The 26299-nt window shown below is 42.3% G+C and overlaps 1 protein-coding gene across 1 annotated transcript in view; it reads right to left on the minus strand.

Moving 5' to 3' along the window:
* The window catches only part of LOC126199639 (cholinesterase-like), a 71264-nt gene that overhangs the window by 32841 nt on the left and 12124 nt on the right, over positions 1-26299 (minus strand). Inside the window, exon 2 of the mRNA XM_049936565.1 lies at positions 3083-3365. Coding sequence (XP_049792522.1) covers positions 3083-3365 — 283 coding nt within the window. The remainder of the gene's footprint in view (positions 1-3082; positions 3366-26299) is intronic.

The raw sequence follows: 26299 nt of genomic DNA on the forward strand, positions 1-26299 counted from the left end.
CACACACAAATAAAGAAAAGATGTTATGTGGACATGTGTCCGGAAACGCTTAATTTCCATGTTAGAGCTCATTTTAGTTTCGTCAGTGTGTACTGTACTTCCTCGATTCACCGTCAGTTGGCCCAATTGAAGGAAGGTAATGTTGACTTCGGTGCTTGTGTTGACATGCGACTCATTGCTCTACAGTACTAGCATTGTTGGTGATGTCTTGATTGGGCCCCATGTTCTTCCACCTACGCTCAATAGAGCACGTTATCATGATTTCGTACGGGATACTCTACCTGTGCTGCTAGAACATGTGGCTTTACAAGTACGACAGACACAACAAGTGGTTCATGCACGATGGAGCTCCTGCACATTTTAGCCGAAGTGTTCGTACGCTTCTCAACAACAGATTCGGCAACCAATGGATTGGTAGAGGCGGACCAATTCCATGGCCTCCACGCTCTCCTGACCTCAACCCTCTTGACTTTCATTTATGGGGGGATTTGAAAGCTCTTGTCTACGCAAACCCGGTACCAAATGTAGAGACTCTTCGTGCTCGTATTGTGGACGGCTGTGATACAATACGCCATTCTCCAGGGCTGCATCAGCGCATCAGGGATTCCGTGCGACGGAGGGTGTATGCATGTATCCTCGCTAACGGAGGACATTTTGAACATTTCCTGTGTTTGAAGTCACGCTGGTACGTTCTGTTGCTGTGTGTTTCCATTCCATGATTAATGTGATTTGAAGAGAAGTAATAAAATGAGCTCTAACATGGAAAGTAAGTGTTTCCGGACACATGTCCACATAACATATTTTCTTTCTTTGTGTGTGAGGTATGTTTCCTGAAAGTTTGGCCGTACCTTTTTGTAACACCCTGTATATGACATCTCAAGTGTCTTAATTGGAAACAATTCTCTCTTAAATGGAAACAATTCTCTACGTCAATAATACTGTTCAACCTTAGAAAATAAAAAAGTATGTTTTGTGTTTGATGAGTTGAATTTTTGTATAACATTCTAATTTATCATCAACACTCACATTTTCGTGCATTTGGTATTTCAGAATAAAGGCTGTTATTTTTATTAAAAAATTGTGATTCAGTATTTCTTAAATAATATTTCCGTTTGTTACTATGTATGGAAATTAGTTAAACGAAAAACAACCCTGTTGCCGATGAGAATCTAATCAATGGCTTTACGATTACGAGACACGCTCAGGCAGTTGTCTTTTTATTGGGATATTGCGATGGGATACATGTGTGGAGGGTGTGACGTGAGGGGAGGGGAGGGGGTAGGAATGATGAGTAGAATGAGTATGTGGTCAACCACCGGCGACTGTGGTAATGAGACCGAAATATTTTAGGCTTAACAGCGCTCGGAAATCTACTTTCCGCTGCGTGGGTTAGCCGAGCGGTCGGCGCCTCGTCAAGGTTCGCGCGCCTCGCCCCGTCGGAGGTTCGAATCCTCCCTCGGGCATGGGTGTGTTTTCCTTAGCGTAAGTTACTTTAAGTAGTGTGTAAGCTTAGGGACCGATGACCTCGGCAGTTTGGTCCCATACCTTACCACAAATTTTCATAAATCTACTTTTCAGAGACTTTTTTTAAAAATTGTGTCGTACTAGATTAGGAAAACGAGCTTAAAGTATTAATATTCAAATCCTGAAAGTATGAGGAAAATATAAGAGGGTAGAGCAGTCCGTGAGGTGCACTTGTGAGAACTCAATTACGTCGAAAAATTGAAGATGTGTTCAAAATGGTTCAAATGGCTCTGAAGCGCCTAGAACCGCTCGGCCACTGCGGCCGGCGAAGATGTGTCATCAAACCAGTAGGCCTTCGGATCTGAAGGAACCATGGTAACTTTCTATGCCATGCATTTGACCATCTGTCACTCATAGCGTAGCTAGAAACAGTGCTGGTTCTATGTGTGCAAACAGAAGCGACGATGGAATCCGTATCTTCGTATTTCCATTTTGTATCATCTCTACTTCTGCAGTATGGAACCGCGCGACCGTTACGGTCGCAAGTTCGAATCCTGCCTCGGGCATGGATGTGTATGATATCCTTAGGTTAGTTAGGTTTAAGTAGTTTTGAGTTCAAGGGGACTGATGACCTCAGAGCCATTTGAACTACTTCTGCAATTTCTTGGTTACTTTGTTGCCCAAATACCAAAACTCATCGACTACATTTAGAGTCTGATTTCCTAATGTGATTCGCACAGCAACATATCATTTAATTCAGGTGCATTCCACAACCCTGTCTTTTTCTATTTTTTAACTTTCATCTTACAATTTCTTTTCAAGGGCGCATTCTGTTTATTTTTTTTCTGGTATGCTGCCGTTTGTGACAGAATTACAAAGTAATTGGTGAACCACAAACATTCAAATTCTTTTTCCTGGACTTTAAATCCTTTAGAAATCTCTTCATCGTTTCCTTTACTGCTTAGTCGATGTGCCAACTGAATAACATCGAGAATAAGTTATAAGACTATTTCTCTCCGTTTTCAATTACAGCTTCCATTTTTTGTCATCCGACTCTCATAATTGCTGTCTGGTTTCTATGTAATTTGTAGACAGATTTTCAGTCTCGGTATTTTATCCCTGCTACCCTCACAATATCAATGAGTCTATTACAATCAAAAATTTCCAGATCCTTCTCTGAATCTTCTGGAAACGCAGGACCATCTTTCGTGAGTTCTAAGTGAAGTCGTAGCGTCAGTATTGCCTCGCCTCTTCCTACTTTTCACCGTAATCCAAACTGGTCTTACTTGAGATCAAATTCTAACACTATTCCTGTCTTTTGTAACTAATTTGTATCAGTATTTTTGAACCATAACATTTCAAGATGATGGCTCAGTAACATTCCACCATTCTGGATCGGCCTTCTTTGCAACAGTAATCCTTCTCTAAATGTGTGTGGCAATATTTACATTTTGATAGTGATATGCTGTATTTTGACATTAAACCCTCACTGAAAATTATAAACCACTAGTGGCTTTCTTTTAGTGGCAGAAACTTCAGGATTTATCTGAAATGTGTCGAAATAGTACCTGAATAGTGAATACATCAAGTAAAGCTACAAGCAAAAGGATTGACTTACCGAGGGCACCGAGACGATAAGCGACTGAGACCATCACGACGCCTTTCTCCACAAAATAGTCCGGTGCGCCATTGGAAGGAGAACCAGTCCTGAATGTACCACCGTGGATGTGAACCATCAGGGGCAAAGAACCACTCGCCGCAGTCGGCACGAACACGTTGAGGTAGAGGCAATCCTCGGAGCCAGTAGTGGGCTGCGCGCCTTGAAGCTTTGGCTGGGCACAGTCGTCCGCGAGGGACAGCGCGTCTCGAACTCCGGACCAGGAGGTCGCAGGCTGCGGGGCCTGTCAAGGAGAAGCTCGAATGTCCAGCCAATAATGCTACACTTACTTACGCATCAGTGCACGAGGTATTTCTGCAAACATTTAAAAATATTTCATTAGCAGTATATCATTAAAAAGATGTCTCTATTCACTTTTGAAAACGTTACTGGAAATAACAGCGATCTGATAGATAATTAAAATACTAATCAGTCGTGTTCGCACAGATTTATTAACAATTAAAAACCACACGTTACCAGTCGTCTCTGCTCACCACCTGATGAGACATGGTCTGAATATGATTTTTGATAAAATCGAAACCAGTTACCATTTTGACGTGTGATTTTTAGTTTTTAATAAATCCGTCCTATCAAAACATTAGTATTTTAAATATCATTATTCCCTTTGCAAATCGTCAAGCAAGAAAGGACGGTTATTTATTCGAATGTTTCCTCAGGTCAGATTGAGGCCTCTACCCTAGGTGAGATCAGTCTCCTTGAAGCCTGGGTGAACATGTGTCAATTTTTAGATGATAAAGACAAAATAAGATAGAAAGATCAGGTGCGAGTACGACACGCTCACAAAGCGTTCTGTACAAATTTAATTAGGTACAAAGACAGTTCATTTTTTGCCTGTTGTCGACACTGATACTGCCAAGATATCGGTCTCAGGGATTCCAAGACTTTCGAGAATGTTTTAATTTCAAGTTCGAAGTCGGAAAAAAAGGCAAAAGAAATATTTTTTTTTTTCATGTGAGAAATTATAAATTAACAATTTTTGAATTTTTTCCTTTGGGTTGGCTACTTGCCACATTTCACGATTATAGGTCAACGGAAAGTGGATTAGAATCCTGCCTCGGGTATGGATGTGTGTGATGTCCTTAGGTTAGTTAGGTTTAAGTAGTTCTAAGTTATAGGGGAATGATGACCTCAGATGTTATGTCCCATAGTGCTTAGAGCCATTTGAACCATTTGACTGCATTGACTTTAAAGTTAACGTCTATTACAGCGGCAAGGGGACTTATATCTTAGCTTGCGACATAAATTTCAACTTGATACGGCCACTGGCTCCTAAGAGAAAGGGGCCTTAACAGACGGACGGGCAGGCAGACATTCTGATAACAAATGACAGTTTTTTTTTCGTGTGATATAATTTCAAATTAACAATTTTCGGATTTTTTCATTTGGTTGTAGTTTGAAACCCAGCTACTTGCCATATTACATGATTGTAGGTCAACGGGAAGTACCATCTAGGTTTTGATGTCTGAGATTGCCAGTATCAAAACTGTGACTTAAACGGACGTATCTTTTAATTGCATTGACTTCGAACCTTCAATTTTTTTTCATCACCAAAGGACCGTAGACTTCGATGTGTGACATAAATTTCAACCTGATAAGTCTACCCATTCCTGCGAAAAAGGGTTCTGAACAGTCGGTCAGGCAGACATAGAGATGGATAGACAACAAAGTGATCCTGTAAGGATTCCGTTTTAACTGAGTGAGGTACGGAACCCTAATTATGAGCAAATGCTTAGCACCATGTTGGTGCATCTTTGGAACGTATTACAACAGCGGTTGTGCATGGCTTGGGTTCTGCAAATCCTTGGCAGAGTTCCGGAATTGTATGGAACAAGACGTCTGGGCAGAGATCACACGATTCCCGTAAATTCCAGATATGTTACACGCGGTTCAAATCAGAAAAATTTGGTAGCTCGCACATCAGTGTAAGCGTACTATCATGCTCCTCAAGCTACTGTAGAACGATTCTGCCTTGTAGCTCACAGATATCCAGCTGGAAGATGTCGCCGCCGTCGAAGAAGACATCAAACGTGAAGGGATGCAGGCGGCCCACAGGAAAGTCCACATAGTACACTGGTGTCATGGTGCTTTCGTTTACTACTACAGGTACGAGGCAAGCTCAACTGAATGTCCCACTAACACCTTACTGTCCCCACCGAACCAGTGTAAGAACAAACGTAATTCATCCAACCAGCTGAGAAGTTTCCGTTGATCCACTATCAAATCTCGATGATCCCGTGCCCATTATAATCTTAACTAGCGATGTCGTTGAGTCAACATAGGAGCACATTGGGATCATTTACTGAGAGGCCTACATTCAATAATGTGTAATGAATAATGTGCTCCGAAACACTTGTGCCTGCACCAGCATTGTCGACTACCCTTCATCAAGAAATAATTGATGTATAATAATGAAATTTCGGTAATACATTTCTCGAGAGAACAGTGATTAACATTCTTCATCTACATGGATACTCTGCAAATTACATTTAAGTGCCTGACAAAGGGTTCATCGAAACATCTTCACAATTCGCTATTATTCCAATCTCTTGTAGCGCGCGGAAAGAACGAACACCTATATCTTTCCGTTATTTTGTTGTTGTTGTGGTCTTCAGTCCTGAGACTGGTTTGATGCAGCTCTCCATGCTACTCTGTCCTGTGCAAGCTTCTTCATCTCCCAGTACCTACTGCAACCTACATCCTTCTGAATCTGCTTAGTGTATTCATCTCTTGGTCTCCCTCTACGATTTTTACCCTCCACGCTGACCTCCAATACTAAATCGGTGATCCATTGATGCCTCAGACATGTCCTACCAACCTATCCCTTCTTCTAGTCAAGCTGTGCCACAAACACCTCTTCTCACCAATCCTATTCAATACCTGCTCATCAGTTATGTGATCTACCCATCTAATCTCCAGCATTCTTCTGTAGCACCACATTTCAAAAGCTTCTATTCTCTTCTTGTCCAAACTACACTCCTGGAAATTGAAATAAGAACACCGTGAATTCATTGTCCCAGGAAGGGGAAACTTTATTGACACATTCCTGGGGTCAGATACATCACAAGATCACACTGACAGAACCACAGGCACATAGACACAGGCAACAGAGCAGGCACAATGTCGGCACTAGTACAGTGTATATCCACCTTTCGCAGCAATGCAGGCTGCTATTCTCCCATGGAGACGATCGTAGAGATGCTGGATGTAGTCCTGTGGAACGGCTTGCCATGCCATTTCCACCTGGCGCCTCAGTGGGACCAGCGTTCGTGCTGGACGTGCAGACCGCGTGAGACGACGCTTCATCCAGTCCCAAACATGCTCAATGGGGGACAGATCCGGAGATCTTGCTGGCCAGGGTGGTTGACTTACACCTTCTAGAGCACGTTGGGTGGCACGGGATACATGCGGACGTGCATTGTCCTGTTGGAACAGCAAGTTCCCTTGCCGGTCTAGGAATGGTAGAACGATGGGTTCGATCACGGTTTGGATGTACCGTGCACTATTCAGTGTCCCCTCGACGATCACCAGTGGTGTACGGCCAGTGTAGGAGATCGCTCCCCACACCATGATGCCGGGTGTTGGCCCTGTGTGCCTCGGTCGTATGCAGTCCTGATTGTGGCGCTCACCTGCACGGCGCCAAACACGCATACGGCCATCATTGGCACCAAGGCAGAAGCGACTCTCATCGCTGAAGACGACACGTCTCCATTCGTCCCTCCATTCACGCCTGTCGCGACACCACTGGAGGCGGGCTGCACGATGTTGGGGCGTGAGCGGAAGACGGCCTAACGGTGTGCGGGACCGTAGCCCAGCTTCATGGAGACGGTTGCGAATGGTCCTCGCCGATACCCCAGGAGCAACAGTGTCCCTAATTTGCTGGGAAGTGGCGGTGCGGTCCCCTACGGCACTGCGTAGGATCCTACGGTCTTGGCGTGCATCCGTGCGTCGCTGCGTTCCGGTCCCAGGTCGACGGGCACGTGCACATTCCGCCGACCACTGGCGACAACATCGATGTACTGTGGAGACCTCACGCCCCACGTGTTGAGCAATTCGGCGGTACGTCCACCCGGCCTCCCGCATGCCCACTATACGCCCTCGCTCAAAGTCCGTCAATTGCACATACGGTTCACGTCCACGCTGTCGCGGCATGCTACCAGTGTTAAAGACTGCGATGGAGGCTCCGTATGCCACGGCAAACTGGCTGACACTGACGGCGGCGGTGCACAAATGCTGCGCAGCTAGCGCCATTCGACGGCCAACACCGCGGTTCCTGGTGTGTCCGCTGTGCCGTGCGTGTGATCATTGCTTGTACAGCCCTCTCGCAGTGTCCGGAGCAAGTATGGTGGGTCTGACACACCGGTGTCAATGTGTTCTTTTTTCCATTTCCAGGAGTGTATTTATCGTCCATGTTTCACTTACATACATGGCTACACTCCAAACAAATACTTTCAGAAACGGCTTCCTGACACTTAAATCTATACTCGATGTTGACAAATTTCTCTTCTTCAGAAACGCTTTCCTTGCCATTGCCAGTCTACATTTTATATCCTCTCTACTTCGACCATCATCAATTATTTTGCTCCCCGAATAGCAAAACTCCTTTACTACTTTAAGTGTCTCATTTCCTAATCTAATTCCCTCAGCATCACCCGACTTAATTCGACTACAATCCATTATCCTCGTTTTGCTTTTGTTGAGGTTCATCTTATATCCTCCTTTCAAGACACTATCCATTCCGTTCAACTGCTCTTCCAAGTCCTTTGCAGTCTCTGACAGAATTACAATGTCATCGGCGAACGTCAAACTTTTTATTTATTCTCCATAGATTTTAATACCTACACCGAATTTTTCTTTTGTTTCCTTCACTGCTTGCTCAATATACAGATTGAATAACATCAGGGAGAGGCTACAACCATGTCTCACTCCCTTCCGAACCACTGCTTCCCTTTCATATCCCTCGACTCTTATAACGGCCATCTGGTTTCTGTACAAATTGTAAATAGCCTTTCGCTCCCTGTATTTCACCCCTGCCACCTTCAGAATTTGAAAGAGAGTATTCCAGTCAACATTGTCAAAAGCTGCCTCTAAGTCTACAAATGCTATAAAAGTAGGTTTGCCTTTCCTTGATCTAGCTTCTAAGATACGTCGTAGGGTCAGTATTGCCTCACGTGTTCCGATATTTCTACGGAATCCAAACTGATCTTCCCCGAGGTCGGCTTCTACTAGTTTTTCCGTTCGTCTGTAAAGAATTCGCGTTATTATTTTGCAGCCGTGACTTATTAAACTGATAGTTCGGTAATTTTCACATCTGTCAACACCTGCTTTCCTTGGGATTAGAATTATTATATTCTGCTTGAAGTCTGAGGGTATTTCGCCTGTCTCATACATTTTGCTCGCCAGATGGTAGAGTTTTGTCAGGACTGGCTCTCCCAAGGCTGTCAGCAGCTCTAATGGAATGTTGTCTATTGGCTCAAATGGCTCTGAGCACTATGCGACTTAACTTCTGAGGTCATCAGTCGCCTAGAACGTAGAACTAATTAAACCTAACTAACCTAAGGACATCACACACAACCATGCCCGAGGGAGGATTCGAACCTGCGACCGTAGCGGTCGCTCGGCTCCAGACTGCAGCGCCTGGAACGGCACGGCCACTCTGGCCGGCCGTTGTCTATTCCCGGAGCCTTGTTGCGACTTAGGTCTTTCAGTGCTCTGTCAAACTCTTCACGCAGTATCATATCTCCCATTTCATCTTCATCTACATCCTCTTCCATTTCCATAACATTGTCCTCAAGTACATCGCCCTTGTATAGACCTTCTATATACTCCTTCCACCTTTCTGCTTTCCCTTCTTTGCTTGGAACTGGGTTTTTATCTGAGCTCTTGATATTCATACAAGTGGTTCTCTTCTCTCCAAAGGTCTCTTTAATTTTCCTGTAGGCAGTATCTATCTTACCCCTAGTGATATATACCTCTACATCCTTACATTTGTCCTCTAGCCATCCCTGCTTAGCCATTTTGCACTTCCTGTGGATCTCATTTTTGAGACGTTTGTATTCCTTTTTGCCTGCTTCATTTACTGCATTTTTATATTTTCTCCTTTCATCAATTAAATTCAGTATTTCTTCTGTTACCCAAGGATTTCTACTAGCCCTCGTCTTCTTACGTTCTTGATCCTCTGCTGCCTTCACTACTTCGTCCCTCAAAGCTACCCATTGTTCTTCTACTGTATTTCTTTCCCCCATTCCTGTCAATTGTTCCCTTATGTTCTCCCTGAAACTCTGGTTTAGTCAGTCTATCCAGGTGCCATCTCCTTAAATTCCCACCTTTTTGCAGTTTCTTCAGTTTTAATCTACAGTTCATAACCAATAGATTGTGGTCAGAGTCCACATCTGCCCCTGGAAATATCTTACAATTTAAAACCTGGTTCCTGAATCTCTGTCTTACGATTATATAATCTGTCTGAAACCTGTCAGTATCTCCAGGCTTCTTCCACTTATACAACCTTCTTTTATGATTCTTGAAGCAAGTGTTAGCTTTGATTAAGCTATGGTCTGTGCAAAATTCTACCAGGCGGCTTCCTCTTTCATTTCTTACCGTCAATCCATATTCACCTACTACGTTTCCTTCTCTCCCTTTTCCTACTGCCGAATTCCAGTCACCCATGACTATTTAATTTTCGTCTCCCTTCACTATCTGAATAATTTCTTTTATTTCATCATATTCCTATTTTCCTATTCATTATTAAACCTACTTCTGCATTACCCCTATTTGATTTTGTGTTTATAACCCTGTAGTCACCTGACCAGAAGTCTTGTTCCTCCTGCCACCGTACTTCACTAATTCCCACTATATCTAACTTTAACCTATTCATTTCCCTTTTTAGATTTTCTAACCTACCTGCCCGATTAAGGGATCTGACATTCCACGCTCCGATCCGTAGAACGCCAGTTTTCTTTCTCCTGATATCGACATCCGCTCGAGTAGTCCCCGCCCGGAGATCCGAATGGGGGACTTTTTTACCTCCGGAATATTTTACCCAACAGGACGCCATCATCATTTAACCATACAGTAAAGCTGCATGCCCTTGGGTAAAATTACGGCTGTAGTTTCCCCTCGCTTTCAGCCGTTCGCAGTACCAGCACAGCAAAGCCGTTTTGGTTAGTGTTACAAGGCCAGATCAGTCAATCATCCAGACTGTTGCCCCTGCAACTATTGAAAAGGCTGCTGCCCCTCTTCAGGAACCACACGTTAGTCTGGTCTCTCAACAGATACCCCTCCGTTGTGGTTGCACCTACGGTACGGCTACCTGTATAGGTGAGGCATACAAGCCTCCCCACCAACGGCAAAGTCCATGGTTCATGGGGGGATATATTTCCGTACGAGCTCTCACTTCCCTTATTTTATCTTGGTGATCGTTCCTCCCTATGCGGGTCGGTGTCAACAAAATATTTTCACATTCAGAGGAGAAAGTTGGTGATCGGAATTTCGTGCGAAGATTGCGTTACAACGAGAAACGCCTTTCTTTTAATGATGTCCAGCCCAAATCCTGTATCATTTCTGTGACACTCTCTCCCATATTTCGCGATAATACAAAACGTGCTGCCTTTCTTTGAACTTTTTCGATGTACTCCGTCGGTCCTATCTAGTAAGGATCCCACACCGCGCAGCAATATTCTAAAAGTGAATGGAGAAGCTTAGTGCATGCAGTCTCCTTAGTAGATCTGTTACATTTTCTAAGTGTCCTGCCAATAAAACGAAGTCTTTGGTTAACCTTCCCCACAACATCTTCTATGCGGTCCTTCCAATTTAAGTTGTCCGTAATTAATATCAAGGCATTTAGTTGAATTTACGGCTTTTACATTACACTGATTTATCGTGCAACCGAAGTTTAACGAATTCCTTTTAGCACTCATGTGGATGACCTCACACTTTTCGTTATTTAGGGTCAACAGCCACTTCTTGCACCATTCAGGTATCTTTTCTAAATCGTTTTGCAGTTTGTTTTGCTCTTCTGGTGACTTTATTAGTCGATAAACGACAGCGTCATCTGCAAACAACCGGAGACGGCTGCTCAAATTATCTCCAGAATCGTTTATATAGATAAGGAACAGCAAAGGGCCTATAACATTACTTTGGGGAACGCCAGAAATCACTTGTTTTACTCGATGACTTTCCGTCAATTACTACGAACTGTGACCTCTCTGACAGGAAATCACAAATCCAATCACATAACTGAGATGATATTCCATAAGCACGCAATTTCACTACAAGCCGCTTGTGTGGTAGAGTGTCAAAAGCCTTCCGGAACTCCAGAAATACGGAATCCACCTGAAATCCCTTGTAAATAGCAATCAACATTTCATGTTAATAAAGAGCTCGTTGCGTTTCACAGGAACGATGTTTTCTAAACCCATGTTGACTGTGTGTCAATAGAGAGTTTTCTTCGAGGTGATTCATAATCCAGAATGAAATTTTCACTCTGCAACGGAGTGTGCACCGATATGAAACTTCCTGGGAGATTAAAACTGTGTGCCGGGCCGAGACTCGAACTCGGGACCTTTGCCTTTCGCGAGCTACCAAAGCACTACTCACGCCCCGTCCTCACAGCTTTAATTCCGCCAGTACCTCGTCTCCTACCTTCCTGAGGACGGAGCGTAAGTCTTAATTCATAATGTTCGAACACAATACATGTTCCAAAATTCTGCTGCATATCGACGTTAACGATATGGGCCTTTAATTTAATGGACTACTCCTACTACCTTTCTTGAATATTGGTGTGACCTGTGCAACTTTCCAGTCTTTGGGTACGGATCTTTCGTCAAGCGAACGGTTGTATATGATTGTTAAGTATGGAGCTAATGCATCAGCATACTCCGAAAGGAACGTAATTGGTATACAGTCTGAATCAGAAGACTTGCTTTTATTAAGTGATTTAAGTTGCTTGTGGTATGCTGTTCATGAATGACAGCACAACCGGTCGAATCATCCGACTGGTGAACAAATTTGCAGTCAGGTTTCGTGGGACAACAACGAAATCGCACTCCAGAGGCTCTTAATTCGCGTACTTGCAACCAACATAAGGTCAGTACAGCACCTAGGCGGAACAGACTTTTATCAGAAAACACAATAGATTTCCAATTCGCCCTCCAATGAGCTGCCGATAACAGTTCGTTGTGTCACAGTGGTGCCAGCTGCTGCTCGAATTGTTGCTGCAGACGCAATGTGATGAACCATAGTCATGTATGAAAAACGAGGGTCTTCCCTCTCAGTAGTGCCACGTGGCCCGTACATTCTTGCAAAGAGCTAATCGTCGTACACGGTGGTTACATTCCTACCAAATCTTTCTGCAGTATAATGCAACCTCATTACACGACCTCGTTTAAACTCAGTGAGGTATTGATAATAGCTACTTTGGTCCCATTGTTGACTAATATAACTCACTACGTTCAATCGCAAAGGTAACTAACACTCACGGCCGTTGCAGCCCGTATTTGAAGCAAACCTGATTATCATCGTCATAGCGGTGCTACTAGCGCCACTCTTACGCAACTGACGCGAAATTCGAATAGACCTCATGTTTCAGTTGTAGAAACACGCCTAACAACTTCCGTTTCTCTCGCACAATTTATTCTCGGTGTTGGGATTTTATTTCGTCAGTGTATTTTTCATAGGTGGCAACGACAGTAGCTTGTGATCAACTGACCAGCTTTGCCGTCTCCGATATGCGCATTCCTAGGCGCTGCGCCGTAACTATGTGCCCTTTTCCAAAGTCAGTTATGTCAGTGGACCTCTCTATTTCCGGCTAGAATAATTGCCCTTCAGTCTCTGCTCTGCGTTCTCACTTCGTCACGTGTCCATGATGCCACCAGGTCGCATTCTTTCAACCGGTGGACAGTGGTCACAATGTTATGGCTCATCAATATGAGTGATGACTATTTTACTTATACTGAAACAACGATAATACAATTAGATTTTACAGAGAGAGAAGCAGGAAAATTAAAATAAAAGTATGAGAAAGAACGAAAGGAGACATGAGTTAAAGGGCTTGCAATACATAAAGACACGCTTAGGATTTAGCAATGTTCAACTTTTATTCTACTATGACTACCGAGACATAAATAGATTGGACATGTTTATCATTGCATATTCTACCGTCCTGGACAAGAGGTCCGATACAATTTAAGCTAGTCCGAATTCCTGTGGTAGATGTAGTGCTAAAATTGTGAAGATCACATGCACTACCAGCCGTGATCGCCTAGGCTTTCAGCTGTTGCGGATACTGGCCGGTAGCTGTTCGTTTCTCCACATAAACTTCGCAAAATAATATTTACGAAAACAGATGCGGAATCTATAGCAGCCTGTGACGAACGTAAACATTTTGTAACGTTACGGGGCTCCCTTGTCAGAGGATTCAAGATACTGAATATAGATATTTTTGAATTGGAAACTTAAGATAAAAAAGGACGTACTGCAGAGAATGGCGCTAAGCAGTTGCAACCGCCATGTCTATTGGAAAGACGTCGTGATAATTCATTCTTCCAGCGTTGCATTTAGTAACTCTGCGACGCTAACTTCAAAGAAACACTTTCTCTCAGCTGCATCGTTAGAAAGTGGAGGTACTGCTAATAAATCTGGGTGGATTTCTTGACCGAATTTTCAGTTTACTGTGAAGCATTCTCATATGGGGTTAGAACAGGTCAAGAAAAGAGTGACTTGCGTTATCAGTTAAATGAAGTGATCATGAGTGTTTGCACTGTGTGTAAATATATTATACAGGGTGACCATGGTGTTTGAAACTTTCAGCTGTATCACTCACACGGAATCGGAGATCTCCCAGAGGTGGTGTGGCATGAGGTATGCCCAGGAACTGGTCGTAGAGAGCACCGTTCAGTGATGTGGTCACCACTCCCCTCAACGCACCATTCTCTACAGTCACGAATACGTCGTCTCCCTGTAACAAGTTCTCTGGTCACCATCCTAATCTCTCTATTACACACAAACGCTCTCTCTCTCACTCACTCACACACACACACACACACACACACACACACACACACAAACATGCACATACACATACACACACACACACACAAACGCAGGCACAGAGACATGTGAATAATTATAGATAAAATGCAACTAACAGCTGCTTATAATAAGTAATATTTGTAAGAGACTGTTTCGACTTTATCGCCATTTTCCAGTACATGCGATTACAGTTTTTGTGAGAACAGGTATGGATGTCAACGTCATTCATATAAAGTAGTTGTATTGTACTTACTTTTAGATTGGCGTGACTTCCATATTATGTCGTTACGGACTGTCTTATTACTGACACTGTTTTAGTAAGATGGGAAATAATCTCAAGATGTTGAAAATAAAATGTTACAATTTGACAGCAGAATGAGTTTTTCACTCTGCAGCGGAGTGTGCGATGATACGAAACTTACTGGCAGATTAAAACTGTATGCCGGACAGAGACTCGAACTCGGGACCACCACCTTTCGCGGGCAAGTGCTGTACCAACTGAGCTGCCCATGCACGACTCACGGCCTCTCCTTACAGCTTTACTTCGGCCAATACCTCGTCTGTTACCTTCCAAGCTTCACAGAAGCTCTTCTGCTCTCAAGTGCTGGTAGAGCTCTTGCCCGCGAAAGGCAAAGATCCCGAGTTCGAGTCTCCGTTCGCCACACAGTTTTAATCTGCCAGGAAGTTTCAATGTGACAGTAGTTAGACAGTTCCACTCTTACGACGCTGCATGTTTTCAAAGACTGTGCAGATGAACAGCGATGTTATGTTCAAATGTGTGTCAAATCTTATGGGACTTAACTTCTAAGGTCATCAGTCCCTAAGCTTACACACTACTTAACCTAAATTATCCTAAGGACAAACACACACATCCATGCTCGAGGGAGGACTCGAACCTCCGCCGGGACCAGCCGCACAGTCCATGACTGCAGCGCCCCAGACCACTCGGCTAATCCCGCGCGGCAGCGATGTTATATTACTAACTAAAATTTGTTACTATTGTCTTTGGTTGTTGCATATGTTACTTCCGATTTATCCATTTTCGTGTTTTATAAGTCCAATAAAAATTTTGAGGTAGTGCTTGTGTATAAACCTGTATGTATGTTTAATATTTCTTGTGGGTGTTTTCTCATGTACAGATAGATTTCTGATTCTTCAAGTATGTTTATTGCAAAACCAGGTCAATTCTACTGTCCGATTCCACTCCTTGGCTTTGAGCAATGACGTCATCCCTAAGGCAGAGACGCTACATAGAGGCAATCTTTGAGAGCAGCCGATCGTATTTGTAAACAAACGAATGTAGCATACGATAAAGTTACAATAACAGATCACGTGATTAATTACTTAGCCATAAATTACATCGGAAAGAACTGACGGTATCGAAAATGTATATGAACAGAGATGGAGAAGTATACATATCTGAATAAATTATTACCGTAATTTATGCAAATAAGAAAATCACAGAGAACCTTGAAATCCATTACAATATAGCATATGATGAAGTCGTAACGTTGCGAGATAGAGTTAAGCTTTAATAATAATTATTGAATCTAACGGGACTAGTACACAAGTAACGAAAAATCACAAAAAGTAGGGCCTAAAGATTATTAGAATCGGTAACTAGAATTAAGCTACATAAGCCAATTCTAGTTACCGTTTCCAACCATTCCACGTTTCGTCATTTGGACCGTTTTAACAACAAGCGCGTGCACTATAGTGTTACAGGATTTCTACATTTGGTATTACTCTCTTAACTATTACGAAAAAGGAAAAAAATGGAAACTATACATATAATATTTGTTACTTGTTAGTAGTACTTCTGAGATCAATAAGAAATGTAGAAATCTTACAAAAACCGAGTCTACAGATTTACTGCAAAATGTCCGAAATTATGAACCATCGAATAGTTGGAATCGTTAACTAGAATTGACCTCCTTTATAGGTCAATTCTAGTTACCAGTTCATACCATTCGATCGTCCATGAATTAGATTGTTTTTTCAGCAGGTGTGTGCACTAAAATGTGGTGTAATAGGATTTATGCACTTGTAATTGCTCTCGGAACTACTGCGAAAAAGTTCCTAATATTGGAATCGGTAACTGGCTACTGATTCCAATTTTTTTTATTTCACCGCAGTTGTTTTAGAGAGTAATAAAAATGTAGAAATGCTATTACGTTACAGAGTATACAACTCCTGCAAATATAATTTACATATGAATCATGGAACGGTTGGAATCGGTAACTGGAGTCTACGTATAAGGTTAATTCTAGTTATCAATTCTGATATTTGTTACTTTTTGTGTATTTTCGTTAGTTGTGTACTGGCTTTCCTTCTAGAATTTAGTGTATCTGTTCCTCCACATTTCATGCTGCTGTTTCGTATCTGTTGTTATTCACTTCATTTTCCCGTTTTTCTTTTACATTTTAGTTTGTTCCCGTCCAAAACACCAACTTTCCAGCGCTTCTACCGCTAGTCAATAAATAAGACTAAAATTAACCCTATTTTATAATAGTATGACTTCACCATCGCTTTACTGTAATGCAATTTAAAGGCTGCCTGTACTTTTCTACTCGCATAAACCACGAGAATAATTCTTATCAGACATGAAAATTTGTTTTTAACTCTTGTTCTTCTTTATTTTCGTTATCTGCAATTCCATTCGATATAACTCATTATAAATAACTGCGTGAAATGTTATTGTAATTTTATCGCATGCTGCATTCGTTTGTTCACGAGTATGATCCGCTGCTTGGACTGCCTATATGTAGAGTCTTTGCCTTAGGCATGAAGTCATTGCTCAAAGCAATTTAGACACAAGTACTACCTCAAAAACTTTATTGAACTTACAGAACACGAAAATGGATAAATCGGAAATAACATATACAACAACCAAAGATAATCATAACAAATTTAGTTAATAAAATAATATCGCTGTTCATCTGCTCAGTATTTGTAAACATGTGCCGTCGTAAGAGTGGAACTGTCAAGCTACTGTCACATCGTAACTAACAGTGTATTTTCAACATCTTGACATCATTTCCCATCTTACTAAAACGCTTACAGTTAAAAGACAGTCTACTAACGACGTAATGTGGACGTCACATTAATCTAGACGTGAGTACAATACAGCTACTTTAATATAAATGACGTTGACATTCATTCCTGTTCTCACCAATACTGTAATCACAGGTACTTGAAAATGGCGATAAAGCCGCAACAGTCTGTCATAAATAAAGATTACTTATTATAAGCAGCAATTTGGTGCATATACTCTAATAATCATGTCTTTATCAGACATATACTATGCTGCTAGCCCTAAATAAGAAAAGTTGTTGACGTATGTGAATAAATTATCAACGAGACTAACTTATAGCACTTTTTTTGTATTGAATGGCTATTCTATACCAAAACCCCATGGGCAAACCGATCACCATCAAGAGTGTAACTGCATCAGGTATACGAAGAGGTTAGTGACTTAACCCAGGAAAATGACATATAATCAGGCTAGGTGGACAGGAATTAATCAGTATCTTCCTGATAGTTTCTTCATCGCTCTTAAATTCCCTGGGTGTTTCAGTGAGATGCTTCCCCGATTGGTTTCAATGAGATGCTTCCCTTACTGCGTACGATAACTATAAAAAAGTCCCCGAGAAAGGGAACGTTACTTTTATTTAATGACATGTTAGAAAACTACAAGCGAAGAAACATTTACTTATGACTCACAGCAAAGAAGAAAGTCTAACCATGGATACAGAGTATGAAACTAGGCTCGGCTTGTGGAGAGGAGCTGACTTCACTTGGTAGTCTACCTAATCGAATACATGGCATTTTTTGGTTTCACTAACCACTTCAGAAATGTATAGGACGGCTTCCTTAGCCGTTTAATGAGGTTTTCATGTCATCTTAGCTATTAAGTGGGAAGCCATTCCAGATCGTTTGTGGACAGCAGCCGTCAGTCTAATTTTTGCGGCAGATGAATGAAGTGCCGTTCCCGAAAGCATTAGCCCACAAAAAGCATGTCAAAGTCGCACTCAGTGAGAACTAGAAGAATGGTGACAACCCGTTTAAAGTCCTCTTCACCATTCTGACTATCGCATTACGAACATCTATCATCCAAATGCAAGAACAGGTGCCACTGGGGAGGACAGGAAGAAGGAGATGACCAACATCAACGATCCCATGTCCAGCTACCTCATCAAAGCTCCACATCTCAGACCTAGGAAGGGTTTCATGCAGGCAACCATCCCCACAGATATTCATCTCTGATACGTACTCAAAACTGCTAAGATACCGAAATTGTCACTCAAGGAAAATAAATGGCAGATTTACAGCTTTTACCATAAGCCTATTGAATGTACCGTCGGCTGAGAACTTCAAGAGCAACGTTGTGGAAAGGGGTTATGAGAAATGCGATTTCGTACAAATGTAGGTTTCTAAACATCATGTCGTCTGCACATATCTAGACGAACGTGTGAGCCAGAAAGATTCATTTCATCAAGCGACAATTCCATAAATGCTGCGAGGTATATGGAAACTAAGATTTAGTGCTCTTTGGACTCGGAGAGAAAGTAGTGAGCTACTGCTATGTCTCTTATGAATTCTGTATCTAAATATAGAAAAAAATTTAGTTTTGCTACCAACTTTGCTGATTATCGTACCTCTAGAATCTTTGGACGGCGTGGGACAGCTTCCACCTTCGTCGAAAAGGTGGCAGCAATGAGCAGCAGCGCGAGACAGTGCATGTTTGCCTCTGAGAGGACGCAACTGTGCTGGCAGTATATACACCCACAGATCGCAGCGCAACTGTCTCTCATATTATTTACAATAAGAGAAAGACGATAATTAGCTGTAGTTCAAGTATCCTGCAACTGGTTCGTAGAAATACATTGCGTCATAAATAATTTTTTATCTTATCGTCAGTACAAGAAGACGTTGCGACATATAATAACGACGAGTACCTGGTGATACGTACAATATTAAACCACAATGCCTGAGGGTCCATCAGATCAGAAACGAATGCGCACACCACTGTGAACATGGTACTTGTCGTCTTGGAAGACAGAAATGTCTACAGAATATTCGTCATGAAGGAGTAAAAGAAAGGGTAACTCTTAATCACCGACAGTTCTGAAACAAAAATCCTGCCTCGTGTTCACGGTAGCCTGAACGAGAGGCCGTCAGAAAATCACAAACCAATTACGCTCTGAGATACACCATCCACACACTACGTCTCATTGGGCTATATATGTACTTGACGCTTTGCATCATTAAAATAATGTGATTGTAGTTACGGACAGCCTGTTGTGAGTGATGTTTGGATCGCTGAAGACTATATCTTTAAATGGCACTGAGAATAACGGCCTTTCCCGAGCTCGTAGTTGTTGTTGTCCTCAGTCCAGAGACTGGTTTCATGCAACTCTCCATTCTGCTCTACCCTGTGCCAGCTTCTTCATCTCCGAGTAACTACTGCAACCTACATCCTTCTGAATCTGCTTAGTGTATTCATTCCTTGGTCTCCATCCACGATTCCCCCCCCCCCCCTTCCCCGGCGCTTTCCTCCAATATTAAATTGGTAATCTCTTGATGCCTCAGAACGTGTCCTACCAACCGATCCCTTCTTCTAGTCAAGTTGTGCCAAAAATTCCTTTTCTCCCCAATTCTATTCAATTCCTTCTCATTAGTTACGAGATCTACCCATCTAATCTTCAGCATTCTTCTGTAGCACTACATTTCGAAAGCTTCTATTCTCTTCTTGTCTAAACTATTTATCATCCATGTTTCACTTACATACATGGCTACACTCCATACAAATACTTTCAGAAACGACTTCCTGACACTTAAATCTATACTCGATATTAACAAATTTCTCTTCTTCAGAAACGCTTTCCTTGCCATAGCCTGTCTACATTTTATATCCTCTCTACTTCGACCAGCATCAGTTATTTCGCTCCCCAAATAGCAAAACTCATCTACTACTTTAAGTGTCTCATTTCCTAATCTAATTTCCCCAGCATCATCTGCTTTAGTTCGACTACATTCCATTATCCTCGTTTTGCTTTTGTTGGTGTTCATCTTCTATCCTCCTTTCAAGACACTGTCCATTCCGTGCAACTGCTCTTGCAGGTCCTTTGCAGTCTCTGACAGAATTACAATGGCATCGGCACACCTCAAGTTTTTATTTCTTCACCATGGATTTTAATTCTTAATTCAATTTTTCTTTTGTTTCCTTCACTGCTTGCTCAATATACAGATTGAATAAGATCTGGGATAGGCTGCATCCCTGTCACGTCCCCTTCCCAACCACTGTTCCCCTTCATGCCCCTCACTCTTATAACTGCCATCTGGTTTCTGTACAAATTGTAAATATCCTTTCGTTCCCTGTATTTGACCCCTGTCACCTTCAGAATTTGAAAGAGTGTATTCCAGTCAACATAGTCAAAAGCTTTCTCTAACAAGCGGACCCTCCATACTGTAAATCACGGATTTTGATGCGCTTCAAATATGTTGTAGAGGCACATACCCTGAGTACCTGGCTATCCGGTTTGATAGCGACGGGCCTTGGGTTTTGAGAAATTCGATTTTGAAATTCATTGCGCGATTTGTATATACGTAACATTAGACGTATTCTGGACAAGTCAGCGTAGAATAGTGGTGAATGTTCACGGCTACCTCGCTGGAGGTACCGTGTTTTAATCCTGCTCGTGTAACTTTTTTTTAAAAAAAAAGACCGAATTGTTCAATTTTATTTCAAAGAATATCAACACATTTTAAGCTGTGCGCAATTATAAAGATATATTCAGTTATTAATTTTTTTCTGTCATGCAATATAACAAAATCTTATTTTTCGTCGTCCACATTGCTTGATGTGCCAGAACAATATTGTGGGTGATTAGAAACAACCGAAGTACAAATTTTCGCAGCACCACGCGCATATTATGAAAGCAACCGTCTTCCAGGCACATGGTTTCTTCATCAGCGACACCGGGAAACAAAATTCTTTTGCATTCAAAAAGATTTCTCTTTCATCCGCTAATTTCGATGCGAACCGTGCGCATCTAATCACGCTTTCAAAATTAGGTGCGCTGAATTGATGTAGGATTAGCGAATGTAATTTTATCGAGCTTCTCTGGAAGCGATCTCTCTATTGTCTTGCATCAAGTCGGGAGCATTCAGAATAATTTTCTTGAAGATTTTCACCTTTCGGTAAAAATAAACATCGCAGGATTGGCAATAAGGAGTGCACTTTGGTGGGACCACTTTTAGGGTGCAGGTGCTCGCTTTCCTTTCATCAGTGAATAGATGACGTACAAAAATTTTTTCGTCCCACGTACGGAAGAATTACAGAACGCAAAAATTCTTCATACACCAGTTTCGTAAACTTCCCGGATTTCGTGAAGGACACGACTACATTTCTGTATTTCTGAGTTAATGCGTCTACTCGTTTTTGAACGTTAGGACCAAATTTTCCGGATGGTTCTTGGATAAATAAAAAAAGGGGGCTGGATTCGAACACGGTACCTCCGGCGAGGTAGCCGTGAACCTTTACCACTACACTACGCTGACTTGCTCGGAATATATGTAAAGCCACGGGTATACGCCCTTGGGTGGGGCGGGTGGCAACTTTTAAATATTAAATGCAAACAGCCATTTTTATTGCAGATTCGGATTCTCCATAAAAAAAGTAATCAAGTTTTGTCTGAAACATTTTTTAAACCGTTTAGAGATGGCGCTGAAATCGAGAAAAAAGTAAAATTGGGGAAGAACTCTGATTTATTTAGAATTATCCGAGAAGGACGCATCAAATCGGTAAAAAATGTGCACCAATTCTTTCGTTACGCCAAATTAAGCTATTTTTGTACAAAATGTACTGTATTCTACTTTTAACGTTACGTTCCCATGGGGTGCTTCATTAGTGTGAGTCCCCTTACCTCTCAAAATCTGGGGTGCTTAATTAATGAAATTGGCCACGAAGAAATTGTTCAAAACTATTCCCATTTGCTTCAGTGCATAAAGTCAATCGTTTGCGAAAGTTGTCCACAGTTTTGAGCAGCACATCCCGTGGTATGGTTGCACACGCTCTTCGAATGCGTTGCTCCATATCGTTCCTGGTTGTGGGCTGTCTTCGATAAACAATATTTTTTAAATAACCCCACAAGAAAAAAATCTGGAGATGTTAAGTCTGATGAACGTGGAGGCCACTGAATTGGTCCGCCGCTTCCTATCCGCCGACCAGGGTACCGTGAATTTAAAACGTTCCCCACATTTTTAGCATAATGGGGAGCTGCTCCGTCCTGTTGGATCCACATTCGTTGCCTAGTTTCTAAATCAATATTTTCCATTAGCTCCAAAAAATCATCGCGGAGAAGTTGTAAATAAGATTCCCCAGTATCATTTCGGTCAAAAAAATACGGTCGTATCAAGTAACCGTTTAAAATTCCACATCAGACCATTAACGACCATTTGTGTTGATTGTCAACAGGGTCTGTGCCAGTGAAGATTAACTGGGGACCAATAATGACAATCATGACGATTTCATTCGCCATTGTTTTTGAATGTTGCTTCATCCGTGAACGTAACGTATCTAAAAAAATCATTGTCACCTCTTATCATTTCCTAGGCCCATTGGCAGACATGCATGCGTATTTGCATATATTTCGCCGTTAATGCCTGTGTGAGTGTGATATTATTGGCATGATATTTATGTGCCTTCAAAATCCTCAAAACAGTTGTTTTCGGTATTCCAGTTTGACTGAATCACACGACTACTAATTTCGGGATCCAGTTGAACACAGACGAGAACGGTAAGGGTACGAGCGTCATTTTCACTGTATTCACGATGACGAGGTGGTCAGTGCATGTATCCATTTCTAGATCGTTGAGTGTAATTTCGAATAATGCTTTTGCGTGAATTTCGTCTGTTTGGGAAACGATCCACATACAATGGGGCAGCTGCAGCGTAATTGTTATGGTATTTACCTAAAATTAACATCATATCAACAATCTCTGTAGGAGGATGGTGAGCCGTGTTTCGCTAAATAATAATTTACTTTCGTCAGTTGATGTTTACGGTTCACAATCTGAAAGTGAAGTGACGTCTGATCGCTTTTTTTTTTCCTTTATTGTATTTCAATTCCCCATCGGGGTGGGCTGGCAGCAGCATATGCACTGCTCTTCAGCCGAAAGACATAGAACAAACAATAGAAGACATTTAAAAATAACAAAGGGGAGAATATGGTGAACATAGATATAAAAAAGGGGGGAACATCATGGAAGGCAATAGACAAAAAATGGGGTGACTGCAAAATGGAGATAAAAAACTGTTTAAAAGTAGCACACACAAAAGCCACACACCGCGACAATTAAAAGAACACAAGGCACAGTATGACTCGAGCATAAAAGGTATCGACGGATGGCGTAGCACATAACAAACACTGACAGCGAACCTCAAGGCAGTACACAATTAAAATCACACCTCTAGACACACACGAGAAACAGCACTAAGCACAACACTGACGTGGCACACTGACGATGATCAAAAAAGGGGATCTGCCAGGCGCAAGGAGATGAGGGAGACCTGAAGAAGGGAGGGAGGGGAAGAGATGGGGGAGAAAAGCGAGGGGCGCGCTGAGGAGGGCCAGGGAGGGAGGGATGTGGGAAGGAAAGAGGCAAGTATAGGGTGCAGGGTCTCAGGGGAGGGGGGGGGGGAAAGGAGGAAAAACCCGCTCTGGGAGAAGGAGGGAAGAGGAAAAAGGGGGCCCTGGGGAGGGGGGGGGGGGAACAAGGCCAGGTTATAGTTGGAAGGAAGGGTAGATGTCACGGCGAAGTTCGTCATCCGGGAGGGGGAGGTGTTGGAAATTGCCCTGATGAAGGAGATGGAGGGTGTGGAGGTGGAGAAAGGGAGGGACACAGCGATAGAGGCGCGGCAATGGGCAAGGGGTGGAGAGGAAGGAGGAAACCAGAGGGTGGGGGGGGATCAAGCCTGCGGACAACGTAAAGGATGCGGAGATGTTGGAAGAACAGGAAGAGGTGGGGGAAGGGGATTAGTTCATACAGGAGCCCGTCTGATTGCGTTGCACTGACCTTTATAATGAGCCATAGTTCGCAGTTTGGCCACGGTAACAGTCGGGTGAGTTAAGCAGTTGTGAAGAGTTCCCTAACCAGATTTTAATACCATTCCGCCTCCCTCCATCAAAAACTGTGCCAGGTAGAATATATTTTGTAAAAAAAAATAGCTTAATTTGGAGTAATGAAAGAATTGGTGCACATTCTGTATCGATTTGATGCGTCCTTCTCGGATCATTATAAATAAATCCCCAATTTTAACTTTTCTCGAATTCAGTGCCATCTGTCAATGGTTTAAAAAGATGTTTCAGACAAAACTTGATTACTCTTTTGTGGAGAATCCGAATCAGCGATAAAAAATGGATGTTTCCATTTAAGATTTAAAAGTTGTCCCCCGCCCCACCCAAGGGGGCGGGGACTGGAGGTCCTGTGTAGTATAATTTGATGTCCTCCTTTGAGCTTATGAACTTGTCTTACCCACTATTTTTACCCGATGTATAGTTTTCGAGATACTCTCATCCGAAACTTCAGATGGACCACCCTGTAAATACTGCTTCCACCTTTCTGCTTTTCCTTCTTTGCTTAGAAGTGGTTTTACATTTAGCTATTGATGTTCATATAGGTGGTTCTCTTTTCTCCAAAGGTCTGTTTAATTTTCCTGTACGCATCATCTATCTTACCCCTCTACAGTCTTACATTTGTCCTTTAATCATCCCTGCTTAGCCATTTTGTACTTTCTGTCGATCTCATTTTTGAGACGTTTGTATTCCTTTTTGCCTGATTCATTTACTGCGGTTTTATATTTTCTCCTTTCATCAGATAAATACAATATCTCTTCTGTTACCCAAGAATTTCTACTAGCCCTCGTCTTATTACCTACTTGATTCTCTGCTGCCTTCACTTTTTCGTCTCTCAAAGCTATCCATTCTTCTTCTACTGTATTTCTTTTCCCCGTTCTTGTCATTCGTTCTCTAATGCTCTCTCTGAAACTCTGTACAAACGCTGGTTCTTTCAGTTTATCCAGGTCCAATCTCCTTAAATTTCCACCTTTTTGCAGTTTCTTTCGTTTTAATCTGCAGTTCATAACCAATAAATTGTGGTCAGGGTCCACATCTGCCCCTGGAAATATGTTAAAATTTAAAACCTGGTTCCTAAATCTCTGTCTTACCATTATATAATCTATCTGACCCTTTCAGTATCTCCAGTCCTCTTCCATGTATACAACCTTCATTCACGATCCTCAAACCAAGTGTTAGCTATGATTAATTTATGCTCTGTACAAAATTCTACCAGACAGCTTCCTCTTTCATTCCTTAACCCCATTCCATGTTCACCTACTACGTTTCCTTCTCTTCCTTTTCCTACTGTCGAATTCCAGTGCCCCATGACTATTACATTTTCGTCTGCCTTCATTATTTGAATGATTTATTTTGTAGCATCATACATTTCCTCAATCTGTTCTACATCTGAGGAACTAGTTGGCATATAAACTTGTACTCTGTGGTAGGCGTGTGCTTCGTGACTACCTTCTCTACAATAATGGATTCACTATGCTATTCGAAGTAGCTTATCGACGCTCCTATTTTTTTATTCATTATTAAACCTACTCGTGCATTATCCTTATTTGATTTTGTGTTTATAAGCCTGCATCCCCCCATGAACCGTGGACCTTGCCGTTGGTGGGGAGGCTTGCGTGCCTCAGCGATACAGGTGGCCGTACCGTAGGTGCAACCACAACGGAGGAGTATCTGTTGAGAGGCCTGACAAACATGTGGTTCCTGAAGAGGGGCAGCAGCCTTTTCAGTAGTTGCAGGGGCAACAGTCGGGATGATTGACTGATCTGGCCTTGTAACATTAACCAAAACGGCCTTGCTGTGCTGGTACTGCGAACGGCTGAAAGCAAGGGGAAACTACAGCCGTAATTTTTCCCGAGGACATGCAGCTCTACTGTATGATTAAATGATGATGGCGTCCTCTTGGGTAAAATATTCCGGAGGTAAAATAGTCCCCCATTCGGATCTCCGGGCGGGGACTACTCAAGAGGACGTCGTTATCAGGAGAAAGAAAACT

This window comes from Schistocerca nitens, chromosome 8, assembly GCF_023898315.1.
Source record: "Schistocerca nitens isolate TAMUIC-IGC-003100 chromosome 8, iqSchNite1.1, whole genome shotgun sequence".
Taxonomy (NCBI): Eukaryota; Metazoa; Arthropoda; class Insecta; order Orthoptera; family Acrididae; genus Schistocerca; species Schistocerca nitens.